The sequence below is a fragment of the Myotis brandtii genome, unplaced genomic scaffold (genome assembly GCF_000412655.1).
Source record: "Myotis brandtii unplaced genomic scaffold, ASM41265v1 scaffold154, whole genome shotgun sequence".
In the NCBI taxonomy this organism is placed as follows: domain Eukaryota; kingdom Metazoa; phylum Chordata; class Mammalia; order Chiroptera; family Vespertilionidae; genus Myotis; species Myotis brandtii.
Genome location: NW_005355584.1, coordinates 5,642,757 through 5,657,825, shown reverse-complemented (window position 1 = coordinate 5,657,825; position 15,069 = coordinate 5,642,757). Strand labels below are relative to the sequence as shown.

At 42.8% G+C, this 15,069-nt stretch overlaps 1 protein-coding gene across 1 annotated transcript in view; it reads left to right on the top strand.

Annotated features, from left to right (window-relative positions):
* FBXO15 (F-box protein 15) overlaps positions 1-14,095 on the top strand; it is a 44,975-nt gene extending 30,880 nt beyond the window's left edge. The window contains exons 9-10 of the mRNA XM_005861568.2: positions 9,059-9,183; positions 13,635-14,095. Coding sequence (XP_005861630.1) covers positions 9,059-9,183; positions 13,635-13,904 — 395 coding nt within the window. The 3' untranslated portion in view covers positions 13,905-14,095. The remainder of the gene's footprint in view (positions 1-9,058; positions 9,184-13,634) is intronic.
* The last annotated feature ends 974 nt before the right edge of the window (positions 14,096-15,069 follow it).

Here is a 15,069-nt window from a genome sequence, read left to right as displayed (position 1 = left end):
ACAGCCTGCTGTTCAGTCGTTTGGTCATCCCTCACTATCCCCCTGCTGGCCTGGTCACCCTACGCAGCCTGGTGCTCAATCATTTGGTCGTTTCTGACTGCCCCCCTGCTGGCCTGGTCGCCCCACACAGCCTGCAGCTCAGTTGTTTGGTTGCCCCTCACTAACCCCCCTGCCAGCCTTGCCCCCCCACACAGCCTGGTCGGTCGTTTGTTTGGTTGCGATGGCCCCTGGCTCTTTATATATATAGATATGATCCTCCCCTAACATAAGATTTCTTACTAATGAGCTTTTATCAAAGACTTCTTAGTTATTTCCATCCATTTATTCTTTTAGATGTATTTAATAATTACTTGGGCAGATTAAAAAATATCTCATTTGCATTTTGATCAGATTTGTATTAAATGTGTACATTAATTTGGAAGGAATTGATCTATTTTTATTTAGGGTTTTGGACTACCCTTTTATGTAAGTTGAGAGAAACGTTCCTTATGTAGGTCCTGCACCTTTCTCTGCACATTGATACTTCCTTTTTGTGTTGCCCCTGTGAGTAAATTCTTTTAGATTATGATTCTATTAGTTGTTTGTTAAATTTGTTCTATATCCTGTAGAGTTTTTGCAATATGTTTCTCATTAAAATACTGATTAAATATTCAATGCTTACTCTTTAAGGCATAACAGGAAATGTTGAGAGGATAAAAGAAGTTATGGGTCCTAGAAACTTCTTTTTTCCTACCCAAAACATGGAGTTATTCAACTTTTCAGTATCAGAATCTGATAAGCCCATAAAATCTCTCTTTAAGGTTTGTTTCAGATATTTTTTTTGCATATATTGTGCTATCTTATTTTTATTGGTTCCCAAAATAGATGACTATTTTTCGTCCCCTTTATTCCTTGATACTAATTACTTTCTATGTTTCTAGGTCGGCTTATGTTCTCTAAGCACTTATCATAACAGGAAGGCATTAGAAGTAGTACAGTCCTGTCTGGGTGGTGATTACCTAGAAAAATTAGAACGGATAATTCCTTAGAGCCTTGGTCGGCAAACTGCGGCTCACGAGCCACATGCGGCTCTTTGGCCCCTTGAGTGTGGCTCTATCTAAGCCTTAGGAGTACCCTAATTAAGTTAATAACAATGTACCTACCTATATAGTTTAAGTTTAAAAAATTTGGCTCTCAAAAGAAATTTCAATCATTGTACTGTTGATATTTGGCTCTGTTGACTAATGAGTTTGCCGACCACTGCCTTAGAGTATCTTCATCAATGGTTGTTAGTACATTTCCCCTGCTTTGTTAATCCTATGACCCATTATAAAAAATCAGTATTACAAATCACCACTCACAGAATGGAGAGCCCAGCTATCCATGCATTCTGTCACAGCTCCTCAGAGAGGGCGTGATTTGCGAGGCCCTGTGTGACATGCAGCTGTGGACTCCTTGTTGGGATGTCCAACATTAGGAATCCAACGTGGCAACAGCAGAGCATTAGGCTGGAGGCCTTTGCAGCTCACAGGCTGGGCCCTGAGCTGGCTCTCCTGTGACCCAGGACGTTTGTGGAGGAGCCTCGTGCCTCCGGAAACCATCAGGGAAGCCCTTTTCATCTCCCTGCATTTCTAGACTCTGACTTCTGCTTCAGATTTGGCCTCAGAGTTTGATTTGCTCTTTCTCTTTGGTGATTTGACTTCTTTTAATCCTTTAAAAGGAAGGATATGAGTGTGTTTTTTTAAATTTTGTTTTCAAAGAGATTGAAATAAGATTTTGTTGCTTTTTCAAAGGTATTTATTAAGGTGATTGTGGAAATAGAATCTATTACTTAAACCAAGAAGTTTGAGGATGTTAAGTCTAATAAGGAACATAGGTAATGGGTCTTCTCATCTTTGCCCCAGTGTGAATCATTTGGTGTTAGGACTCTAGATCCCCAGCACGTTGAGCTGAGACCCGCTTCTCAGATCACAAATGATTCCTCCATGATTCCTGTGCCTCACTTCTACTGAACTGTTCAGGTTTCTTCTCATTGTTTCAGGTCTTTGATCTCTTCCTGGCTTCACTTTCCTGAGTACACAGTCTGGGCTATCCTGTCAGCATCTCATCCTTTGTAGCCTCACAGAATCCCTTTCCTGATGTCCTGGACTTCCCTCCATGGATAACTTCCACACTGCTCACCTTGACATTGCTTTTCTAACTTCTTGAATGAGCAGCAGTTCCTTAGGGAAAATTACAAATGCGTGTCCATTGAGGCTGCCTTTACCAAGAGTAGCTCTCCCACCATCCCCAGCCTCACTGCATCTCCTTGGCTTTAGTCAGGTCACGAACTCAGCCCTGACTCAGCCCTGCGGCCAGATGAGCAGGATGCTTTATTCTGAGCCCGGTTTCTAGCTGCCCTCGGAAGCATGAGGCTGATCTGGATGTGTTTCTCAGGAACATTGGAAGAGAAGCAGAAACAACTAACCATATACTTTATCTTTAAATGTCTTTGGAAGGCTAGTCTAGAAAAAAAATAATTTATACTCAAATGGACTGGACTGATAGAAAATTGGTCCAAAGGCATGCCAGGGAAATAAAACTGTGAAAATACCAGTCTGAACCTTTAAATATATCAATAGAAAAAGCTATTCTCAAACACTATTGAATTAATGAACAGTGAATTTTTAAAGAGTCTCAGTACATAATTTGTTCTGTGTAAAATCCAGTTAATTGTCACCAATATCAGGAACAATATGACTGGCAAATGTGGCCTGTTAGGACCCTAGTTAATATGAAAGAAGTAGAGACCTATGGCTCAAAAGTTTATAGGAGATTTATTGATGCCATCACATCCACCAGGCCTGAGCTGGGGAGGGAAATTTCCTAAATAATTAGGAATTTTTACTTTTCAATCTCTCTAATTCATTTGACTCTTGTAACTTATATAACAACCAAAAATGGGAGGGAGAGTTCTGATCCTTCTCATGTTTAGAGACCTTCTCTCTTTTGATATTCTACTATCTATGTTTATATATAGCTACTTAAATTTCATGTGGATCAGGGGTTTGGAAAATAACAGGTATCTGAAAACAACTAGCTGAGAAAGAGAGAGAAGACGTGGACATGCCTTGAGGAGATTTATGCTAGAGACCTAACAGGGAACAGGGACACTAAAGATTTCCTGTCCTTGAGAGTTAGTGCCAACTCTGTGTGATCATTAGACTCTAATGATTATACTGTCTTGTTATTCATTGTTCCTCTGTAGCATCAGGTCTCTGCAGCTTTAAATTGTTAATGCTCTGTGGCAAATATTTTTGAGTTTATAGGGTCTCCTGATAAATCTTTACCCAAGATTTACACATATACCTGAGAGTTGCTATGGATGTCTGTTTCATTTCTTTGTGTGTACTGACCTGAGGTGGTGGGCTGGGGTCCCATCTCATTCAGTTTTGCCTCATCAGGTTTCTCTGCTTAGTTAACCCATGTTCTGATTTTCCTTCTTCAGGGGGTTCTGATCTGACTTAACTCCCTTGTCTCTTTTTCTATTTGCCTTAGGAAAATCACTCCATCTGCCAGTTTCTCTTCCCAAAATTCTTTACTTTCCACCTTTTAAGAGGCAAGATGAACTCTAATTATAGTTGAGAAATGATGTTAGAAGTGCTATGAATGCCCATAGAAGACAGGACCTTTATTCCCAAAGACAGTGGCTTATTTGAGGAATCAGATCTAAGATACAGCAACAATTGAGGACAGTTCAGTGTCCAAGTGTGCAAGAGGGGTTTAGAACAGGACCAGATCAGCGTAGGTGGAAGGGTGCTACCAGCCACGGAGGTGACTGAGATGTGAGGACCCAGATCTGAGGCTTGGCCAGGGTCACAGGTTGGATGCAGAAGTGGCAGCCAGTGCAGGGAGCAGAGGGGCCCTCCCAGGAAGGCCAGCACAGCTAGCACCTGTATTGAGTGCTGTTTGTTTTGTAACTTTTTATTTTGATCTAATTTCCAATTTAGGAAAAATTAAAAGAAGAGTACAAGAACTTGCACAGACATCTTTCTGGTTTTTCAACCTGGATTATTCTGCTTGTTCTAGAACTTCATTTAAATGCATCACACAGGGTGTGCTCTTATTTCTGGGTTCTTTCACCACATTCCTTTGTATCTAGATTCTTCCTGTCAGCAAAATGCCTTTGAGTTTTATCTGTACTGTTGCAAGTATCGTTAGCCATTCCTAGCTACTGATGAATAGTAGTCCACTGATTGTGCCACAATTTGCATACCTGTTTTCCTGTGTTTATTTTTTTTTAAATATATTTTTATTGATTTTTCAGAGAGGAAGGGAGAGGGAAAGAGAGAGAGAGAAACATCAATGATGTGAGAGAATCATTGATCGGCTACCTGCTGCACGCCCCCTACCAGGGATCAAGCCCACAACCCGGGCATGTGCCCTTGACTGTAATTGAACTCAGAACTTTTCAGTCCGTAGGTCAGCGCTTTATCCACTAAGCCAAACCGGCTAGGGCAGCCGTGGGCAAACTACGGCCTGCGGGCCGGATCTGGCCAGTTTGAAATGAAAAAAACTAAAAAAAAAAAAAAAAAAGACCGTACCCTTACCCTTTTATTTAATGATGTTTACTTTGAATTTATATTAGTTCACACAAGCACTCCATCCATGCTTTTGTTCCGGCCCTCCGGTCCAGTTTAAGAACCCATTGTGGCCCTCGAGTCAAAAAGTTTGCCCACCCCTGGGCTAGGGCCTGTTTTCCTGTTGATGGACATGAAATTTGGGTTGTTTTCTGCTTTGGGCTATTATGGATAAAGCTGCTGTAGGATTCTGGTGAAGACTTTTTTTTGACATATGTTTTTATTTCTTTTGGTTAAGTACTTAGGGCTTGGAATTGTTGGGTCTTAGAGTAGATTTATGTATTACAAATTGCCAAGCTTTTTTATGTATAAGATTACCAGACTTTTTTGTAATGTGTAAGAAAATTTTATGTATAGGAATGCCACTTTTTTAATGTGTAAGAAAATTTTATGTATAAAAAATGGCCAAACTTTTTTTTTTTTTTAAAGAATGATTGCACTATCTTATACTCCTCTCATCAAATATTCGGGTTGCTCTATATCCTGACCAACATTTGATGTCATTAGTCTTTTGAATTGTAGCTGTTCTCCTGTGTGGTGGTAATGGTAGCTCATGGTGGTTTTGATTTGCATTTTCTGATGGCCAGTAATGTTAAGTACTTTTTAATGTGCTTATTAGTCATTTGCATATCTTCTTTTTGAAGTATCACTTAAATCTTTTGCCTTTTTAAAAATAATGAGTTGTTTTTTTCATTATTCCTGAATTGTAGGAGTTCTTTATGTATTCTGGATACCTTTACTTTTTCTGATACATGTTTTGCAAATACTTTCTCCCAGTCAGTGGCTTGCTTTTTCATTTTGTTAATATCTTTTAGTGACCAGAAATTTCTTATTTTAATGAAATATAATTGATCCATTTTTTATTTTGTAGTTGTTGTTTTCTTTTTTTATTTCTTAAGACTTTTCATACTTCAGGTTATGGAGATATTCTTTCTTTCCTTCTGGCTGTATTTTGGTTTTAGCTTTTACATTCAGGTCTATGATCCATCCTAATTAATTTTTGAGTAACAGATGAGGTATGGGTTGAGGTTCATTTTATTTTCCCATAGGGATAGCAAGTTGTTTTTTGTGAAAAGACTTTCTTTTCTCATTGGATTATTTTGATGTTTTTGTCAGAAATCAATTGCTTATAAAGTGTTAGGTCTATTTCTGGACCCATCTCTTCTGTTGATCTATTTGTGTGTCTTTATAGCAATACCATACTATCTTGATTGCTGTAGCTCTATAGTCAATTTGAAGTCATTTTTTTTTCTTCTTTTCAAGATTGTGTGGCTATTTTAGGTCCTTAATATTTCCATATAAATTTTAGAATAAGCTTGTCAAATTTTATTTATTTATATATACTGATTATTTACAAATTAATTATTAAAATGCCTGATGGGATTATGATTGGGGTTGCATTAAGTCTATAGATCAATTTGGATAACTGGATATCTTTTTTAAAATTGATTTTAGAGAGAAAGAGAGAAAAAGAGAGAAACATTGATTTGTTGTTCCACTTATTTATATATTCATTGGTTGCTTGTATGTACCCTGACTGAGGATCAAACCTGCAACCTTGGCACATTGAGGCAACATTCTAACCAACTGAGCTACCCTGCCAGGGCTGTTAGGTAGATATTTTAGCAATAGTGAACCTTGCAATCCCTGAACATGCTACACCTCTACTTTCTGCTTGGCAGTAGACTGGCCTTTAAATGGAATACTATTGTTGAAATAATCATGTCAGGTGCTTAGCACACTTAACCTATATAACAATCTACACTGTAACGTCAGCATTTATTATTAATTCCATTGATCTGAACAAAGCTTTATAAAGTACTTTCCATTTGTATCTTTATTTAATTCAGCTTGGAGTTTGACCATGGCTGAACAGTCAGTGAATGGCTGGGTAGGGTTTGGAATGAGGTCATTGCGACTCCCAAGGCCATGTTGGGGCATGCATGTCACTGAAGGCCACTTTGGTGAGGCTGGAATGGCATTCCGCTACATTTGGCATGGTCTTATTGATTGGTTAAGGTTAGGATTTATTCTGAATGGTTTCAGGAACACAGGAATTCAATGAGGGCATGTTAGTTCACAGTGAAGGGACCCAGGTCACTCATTACCTAGAGATAAGGTAGCTTGGGAAGGGGCCAGAGTGAGTGTGGGACTCACAGATGGAGAAATTACCAGACATTTTGGGGAGTCATAAAATGTTTCCCCTGCATATTTTTATGTTAATTTGTAGATTTTCTCTCCTGGCAATAATACAAGAGCACAACTTCATGAGAATTTAATCCACTTTGTAAACACACAGCTAGTCTGAAACTAATCAGTGATTGTTCCCCCTTTTTCTATGTATTTTAATCTATTATAACATGGACTCTAGGCACAGAGCAAGTTTGCACTGTGTCTTTGCCACTTACCAGCAGTATGAATGACCTTGGGTAAGGTACTGTTAACCTCTTTCCGCAACGTTTTCTCACCTGTGGATTCAGAAAACTATAATTCCTACTTAATAGTGTTATTTTAAGGTGTTCTTTTAAAGTAATCTTTTATGCTACTACAGGTGAAGTGCTTAACACATGGTGTACAAATACTCAAAATTATTACCTTCTTTATATGCACACACGTTCATACACACCTTCATTGCAAAGAGAGATGCCAGAGAAGTGAGGGGGTGGGGAGCAGGGGAATATAGATGCACACATAAAGTACACACCTCTGCTCATGTTCTAAAGAAGTCAGAATCCTTACACATGCTGCCGACAGCATGAGTGAGACCAGAGGCCCTGCCCCTCCGCTGACCAGCTCAAAGCAGATTGTTTAAATGTAGGATGAGCTTTACCACTTTTCTCTAATGGACACAGCGGTCACAGAGGGTTGCAGGAAAGCGTGCTGACCTTTAAGATACTGTGGATATTACAGTTGTGGCTGGGAAGGGGAGGGTGTCTGGTGATGATAAAGTAACAGCAGTCCTTGCCTCCTGCACAGACTTTGCGTTCATTAGCTCCGACATTGCCATTGAGATGTTATTGGCTGTTGTACGTTGGGGTCCATTTTCGGCAGTGTCCTGAGGACGAGCCACATGGAAAATGAAGTCCCGTTTCTGTCCGGCACGTCCGGCTGCGCCAGCTGGAGGCCTCTCGCTTCTGCGCACGGCCGCGCAGGAACACAGAGCAGGGCAGAGCCACATCTGGTCCTTTCGGAGTGTCATTACTGTGCCTCCGCTGAGGCCACTCTTCGCAGAGTTCCTGCCTGCTGCATCGAACCCTGTGGTGACAGCAGACTTGCCTGGGAAGACAGTGTCATTTGGCTCTCACTCCACACCTCGGGCAGGGGGAGCGAGGCTGCACAGTTCCTGCTAATTACTCGCAGCCTCTGTCCTTGGAACAAAAGCAAGGTTGGGCCACAGCAGCCTGCTGCCCTGGCTAACAGCGCCCTCCCACAGGGCCCCCAACACCTGCTTCAAGCGGGTCTGTCTCTCAGAGCACCTTGTGTCACAGAAGAGGCAGCGGGCAGAGCATGGTCTGCATCTTCGGGCTACACCTGCATGAGAACACTGTATAACACTGTATAGAATTGTTAGAATAGGGCTTTGGCTCCCAAGGCAAGCAAGTTTTGGTTTTATTTTATCGTGTGACATCACCAGCTGAGGGTCAAAGAACACGTGCTCTTCCCCATTCCTCTTCCATCTGCTCTGCCCCGTGATTCACATGTTAACCTCTGTCCAGGTGTCTGTCTCTGCAGAAGTCATTCATCCAGGGAAGGTGCTGATATGCGTGACGGTCGTGTTTCAGACTGTAAGGAAATGGGTGGGTACCTGGAGCTCAGCTGTGCTGCAGGCTCTCTGACCACAAGTGTCTTGGAAATCAGAACATGCGTGTGCCCGGCTTGTGATGGGCCCTTGGTGGCCAGGTTCCTCTTAGGTGGCTTTGAGCTGGTCAGCGGAGGGACAGGGCCTCTGGTCTCATTCACGCTATTGGTAGCACATGTAAGGATTTTGACTTATTTAGAGCATGATTAGAAATGTTCACTCTGTGTGTGCATCCATATTCACCTGCTCCCCAACCCCTCACTTCATCAGCTCTCTCTGCTCCCCACACTCATCGTCCTGTCTGGGCCATTTCTGGGCTCTCCTTTCTTAGACCGCACCCATCCTCATTTTCCATTTCCCTTGCTGTTAGCTTCATCTGCCTCCTTAGCAGTCTCTCCATCAGCGATGGGGTGGGTATCCAGGTTCACCCCAGTCCTCTCCCGCTTTTTCAGAGCACCCACATGTTTTTCTGTCTCTGGGATGCAGGTGCACTGCCCTGGCTTTCAGCCAGACGTCTGGGTTAGCAATGCCAGTGCTTCCTCCACCAGGGGCTCCGGTTCTTAGCTGTGAGGCGACCTTCATGCAGCAGCAACCCTGCAGAGTCCCGACGTCTTGTCCTGTATCAGTATAGAGTAACTTAAAATCCATTAAATTTTTTCAGGATATATTGAAAATGGATATGTGAAGCTCATTGTGATACATTTTCAAAATAGCACAGAGCATCTGCCACTGATTGGCAAAGTGGGCCTTTCCTGGAGAACTGATGTCTTTGATGGCTGCATAAAGGTAAGGGCTGCTTTCTTTCCTTAAAGTGCCCTGGTCTCTGTATAGTAAAAATGTCTGTTGATGTGTATGTACGATATTGCTTTTAAAGTCCTAGATTTATTGTTCTGCTGCCGAAGGTGTGTGCATGTCCTTTAGCCACTGCCTTTATCAGCGTTCCCCGAGCGAGGTGGAGGAGGCCCTGCTGCGAGGTGCTGGTTGCACCGTGTGTCCCTCCAACCCCTTCGGTCTGTTTGTTCTGTGGAGAAAGAGTGGAGCTGCAGGTTGGACCAGGCAAATAACATTGACTCAAAGCATCTTAACTACTCACCCACCAACTCAAAATTTATTGCAGTTATGACTTCCAGGACACAGCTATTTCTTTGAGCAGTTAAATCAACTTAAATCTCTATCAAAACTTAGCCACATGGATGGGAGAGTTGATTTAGTGGTTGGGAGTTGGCAGGGAAGGGGAGGGTGTCTGGAGGGAGAGGAGGAGCAGGAGCGGGATGCTCTAGCATATGTTCATTTCCTTCTGTGGTCCTTATGACCATGGCTGCCCCTGTGACCATGGCTGCCCCTGGTTTGTGCTACTCTCCATCTTTATTTTGTGGGAGTGAATAGGATGTTTATATTCAGTGGGATGGATCTCCTGTGAATGCAGAGGTCCTCCAATAACAAAGCTTTATTCTGCCGTACGTGTGTGGACACCTTGTTGGAACTATCAGTGATGATGACTGAGACCAAGAGCAGTATTATCATCAATGAACATTAAAAGGACTTAATTATCATTAAATACAGTTGACCCTTGAACAATGCAGAAGTTGGGGTGCTAAGTCCCCAGTGCAGTTGAAAATCTACATATAACTTTTGACTTCTAAAACTTACTACTCATAGCCTACTGTTGTCTGGCAGTCTTACTGAAAACATATATAGTGGATTAACACATTTTGTGTATAGTATATATATTATGTACTGAATTTTTGCAATAACGTAAGCTGGAGAGTGTTATAAAGAAAATCATAAGGGCAAGAAATACATTTACAGTAATTATTGAAGAAAATCACATGTAAGTGGACCCGTGCAGTGTAGACCTATGCTGTTCAAGGTCAACTGCATTATCTCTTGAGCCACTTGTAATTTGGTATAATGGAGTTGTTTTAAAGATCGTTTATTACATACAAAGGAATATTAAAGACCACAGACATGACTTGTAAAAAAATGGATTTAGATGGGTCCATTGTACTTCTGGCACCAGTGCCCGGGTGTCATGTCCCTGTCCTGGGTGAGACAAGGCTCCCTGCTGTGTGCAGAACGAGCTGGCACAGAGCAGGGGGCATTGGGCCGGCTGGCAGCTCCTACAGGGATAACCCCGTGGTAAAGAGCTTGGGTTTTGGTGCACGTGTTTGTGGGAAGTTACTGAAGGTTTCATATGCCCCCTGTGTGCTAGGCCAGTGTGTAGCCCATGGAGGGATTGGAGAATGCTCGACTTGAGAAGGGCAGGGCTTTGCAGATAGCCAGCTCACAGGTCTTTAGCTGGCGGCTGGGGGGCAAAAGCAGAAAGTAAGTCACCTGCTAAAGGGCATGGGCTTTTGGGCCCTTGACCTTTCCCTCCCAGTTTCCTTCTCTCTGCCTTGCCCGGGATGTCTCCCCCTGGCTCACGGTTCTAACTACATTTCTGTTCTGTGGGTTCAGCTGAGGCTTTAAGTAAGAAAACCAAGAGACCACCAGACCAGCAGTTCAATTGTGAAGGGTGAAGGTAAAGACAGGTTCGGTGGCTTCCAGAACCACCCACCACCTGTATTACTTGGGAACTGCCGTGGCCACACATGGTCCCCTCCTCAATCAGCCGTGCTGATGGCTGCTTATTCCAGCTCCGGCCACGAGATCAGACAGAGACATCTTCCAGCTCTCAGTACCAGCTCTGGTTCCAGGTCTCAGCTCAGTGAGGCTGCAGTGTGGATGGCCCTTATCCTTGTCTGTGAGCTGTGGTCCCTGTCATGCCAGAAGCAGAGAGGGTGATGATGTGGGCTGTCAGGCTGATGGGGGCTGCTCTGGGACCTGGACAGGCATCAGGACCAAGGTCCAGGCTCCAAAGGGGCTCCTGGAACCAATCGATGGACACCCTCTGCCATGGGTAGGGCTCTCAGTTCTGGTCTGCGTCTTTGCAGTCAGGGGTCAGGGGTATTTCACGGGGCCCATTCTTCACTCCGGTCTCCTCCACAGTGGGAACCAGTTCGCATCTCATTTTCCCTAAGTTTTGGAATGTTTGCATTATTTACATTTCTCTAAGATACACATTTTTTGAGTCAAGACCCTTTGACCTGCTCATCCTCAGATCCAAGTGGTCAGCACTGTCAACCCATTTAGCTGTGTACAGACTTCTGACAGCAAGTCTATGCCGATGTCTGTGATAACTCTGTAATTATGCTGTTATCTACGCTCAGTCCATGCTGATCTCTAATAATAGCATCTAAGTTGCAATTATTAACACACTAATACAGGGCATGAATTATGACAAATAATGAGCCATGTCTGAAAAGGTTAGTGTTTACCCTTGATATCAGTTCATTGTGTCTTGAGAATTGAATTATTGATTATTGCGAATGAATTTAAATATATATGCAAACTGCTGGGATCAGTCTCTGATATATAGAACATGTTAAAAAATACAGCTCACAGTGTACACACATGTTCTCAGCAGCATTATACACAATAGCTAGGAGGTAGAAGAAACCTAGGTGTCCGTTGGCAGGTGAGTGGATAAACATGCAAGGGAATAGTACTCTTCCTTAAAAAGGAAGGAAATTCTGGCACCTGCTATAGCATGGATGAGCCTTGAGGACATGATGTTAACTGAAATAAGCCAGACACAGAGGGGAGATACATTTGGATTCCACTTATATGAGTGACCTAGTGTAGTCATATCCACAAAGACAGGAAGTAGAAGGTTGGGTGTCAGGGGTTGGGGGAAGGGATTGGGAGTTGTTTAATGAATTTGGTCAAGAATTTCAGTTTTGCAAGATGAAAAGAGTTCTGGATGTGGGTGGTGGTGATGGTTGCAAAAAAATTGTTAATGTACTTAATGCCAATGAACTGTACATTTAAAAAGGGTTATGTTATTTGTATTTTAACACAATTAAAAATAAATTTAAAATGTAGCTCATTAATAACATTAGTAGATAGAGAATAGACTGACAGCTGTCAGAGGGGAGGGGAGTTGGGGAACTGGGTGAAAAAGGTGAAGGAATTAAGCAAAAAATTCTCCCAAACTGATAGACACAGACAACAGTGTGGTGATTATCAGAGGGGAAATGGGGGAAGGTAGAAGAAGGTAAAGGAGGGGGATAAGTAATAACAGAAGGTGACTTGACTTGGGGTAGTGAGCATCCTATCTAATAATAGACAAGCATGGTAATTGACCATACCTTCGCTACGCCTCTGATTGGCTAATCAGCGAGATATGCAAATTAACCACCAACAAAGATGGCGGTTAATTTGCATACGTAGGCAGGAAAGCGGCAGAGCGAAGGCAGCTCCGGCCAGAGCAGCGAAGGCTTGGCGGCTCCACCAGCTTGAAGGCGGCTCCGGCCAGAGCAGCAAAGGCTTGAAGGCGGCTCTGGCCGGAGCAGCGAAGACTGAAGGCGGCTCCGGCCGGAGCGAAGGCCTGGGTCCTGGGTGCTGGAGGAAAACCGCTGTCGGCAGCCAGGGGAAGGGAAGGCCTATTGCACGAATCTTTTTGTGCAACAGGCCTCTAGTACAATATAATATACAGATGATGTATTATAGAATTGTATCCCTGAAGCCTGTAAAATTTTATTAACCAATGTCACCCCAATAAATTCAATAAAGAGACAACAAAATAACATTAATAATTATCAGTATCTCCAGTTCTGTCTCCTGGCCCTGAGTTGAGTCCCTGTACAGCGATGCCCTTTAGATCCAGCATGTCTGAACCTGGCACTTTTCTTCTCCTCAAATTCTCCTCACGTCCAGATACCAACTTCTCAGTTTGTCTCATATTTCTCCCATCTCTTCTTTCCTGTGAGTTACTAGATTGCTCACTGAGGGCTGTCACCAACTCTCCACCAGTGGCCCACTACCACCAGTGTCCACTTCCTGGTTTTCCTGCTCCTTACTTACTGCTCTCATTCCTTTACCAGACCTGCCTTGATTGTACCAGTGACGTGAGCAGGTGCAGTGGTGGACAGACCCGCCCTGCCCTCGTGACTCCATCTGTGAGCCCAGCCGTGCCCCGTAGCTTCCAGTCCTGCACACGTGTCCCATTCCATCACACTCTTTGTGTGTGCTGTGCCCTCTTCCTGTGGTTTTGTTCTTTTCCATTCTCCCTCTTCTTTCACTTGACTCTTGTATGCTTCACTTACACGTTCATACATTTATCAATTAGACCTGACAGCCAGGTGGAATCAGCCGTTTTGTCCTCACACGTATAAATATTTGTGCTTATTTTGTAGAGTTGTTCTGTAATGGATGTAACTCTCTTGGATGAATATGGGAAACCCTTTTGGTGTTTCAGCTCCCCGGTGTGCATGCGATCTTCTCCCAACCCTTCTGACGGTCCTTATTTCGTGGGACCGACGTACTGTGTTGACTACGAAGACTCGACAGGAACGGTGCACGTGGAGCTGGTATGGATCGAGGAAACAGAAGAATACTTCATTGTCAGCCTGGTCCTCTACCTCAGCATAGCAAAAATAAACCACTGGTTCGGGACACAATACTAAATATTAGCAGTAGGTGGGAAATTGTTGCTATAGTTTATTTTGGACTAACCAGATTTATTCTTGGTATTAAAAGTAAAAATAAAACAGTAGTCCATTTGATGCCTTCTTATTTCACATTTGAAATTATGATTCATAGGTCATTTTAAAGTTAATGTTTAGAGGATTTAAGTTAAAATTTGACAGACTGAAAATAGCACATTTTGATGAAAAAGTCATCTAAAATAAAGAGAAAAGATATTTAGTTCGCTTCTGCCCTTATAATTTAATAAAAACAAGTAATTCTACTTAAGCATGTGATGTGTGTGTGTGTGTGTGTGTGTGCATACATTTTTTTCTTTATTGGTTATACCCCATATGAGAAAACATATTTAAGTGGGAATTCCATGGTATTACAATTAGAAAGTGCTGTACTTATGGCATTCCGCAGCCACAATAGTACTTTAGTAAAACAAAGTAAACCAGACAGATAGCCTACTTCACAGGGAAAGAAATATCTGAAATGCTATCACTTGAAAGAGTCAAGTGGTACAAATGCAGTCTGACATCAGTGGGGACGGAGTTGGACGCATGAGCCTGTGAACACTTCCTCTGCAGAGATGTTTTAAGAGAGTTGCTGGATGCCGAGGTAACATATATGTAAGCAGATGGTTTTTAGGTATTTGGTTTCAAATTTGTTTTAGATTATACTGATTTTTTAAAATTATATTTTTATCTCCAACTTAAAGTTTTTCACAGAAGAGAGTTTTGAAATGCTGTGTTGCTCCTGCTGGGCCAGGCATGCTTACATTCCCCTCCTGTCTACTTTTCATTCTTCTCATACCGAATGATCAGTTTTCCTTTTGGGGGGGTGTAGGATAGGGAAGTAGAATAAAGAGCTTGAAGACAGCACTAGGAGATTCCTGCTGCAGACTCGGTCCCCACCCCACCTCCCTGACCTCCCATGGTGTCACCAAAGAGCAGGCATAGAGCACCTGCCCCATCCAGTGAGAGTGGGGAGATGGAGAGGCAGTGTGGCGAGAGAGAGAGAGTGTGGCTGGAGTGGTAAGCTGAGACAAGATCCGGGAGGCAGTTGGCAGAAGCCATGTTTCACATGCAGGACTGAAGTGAAAGACAACCATGAAACAATGTGGTGACACCTTGACCTCACTGGGTTACCTGGTGGTGG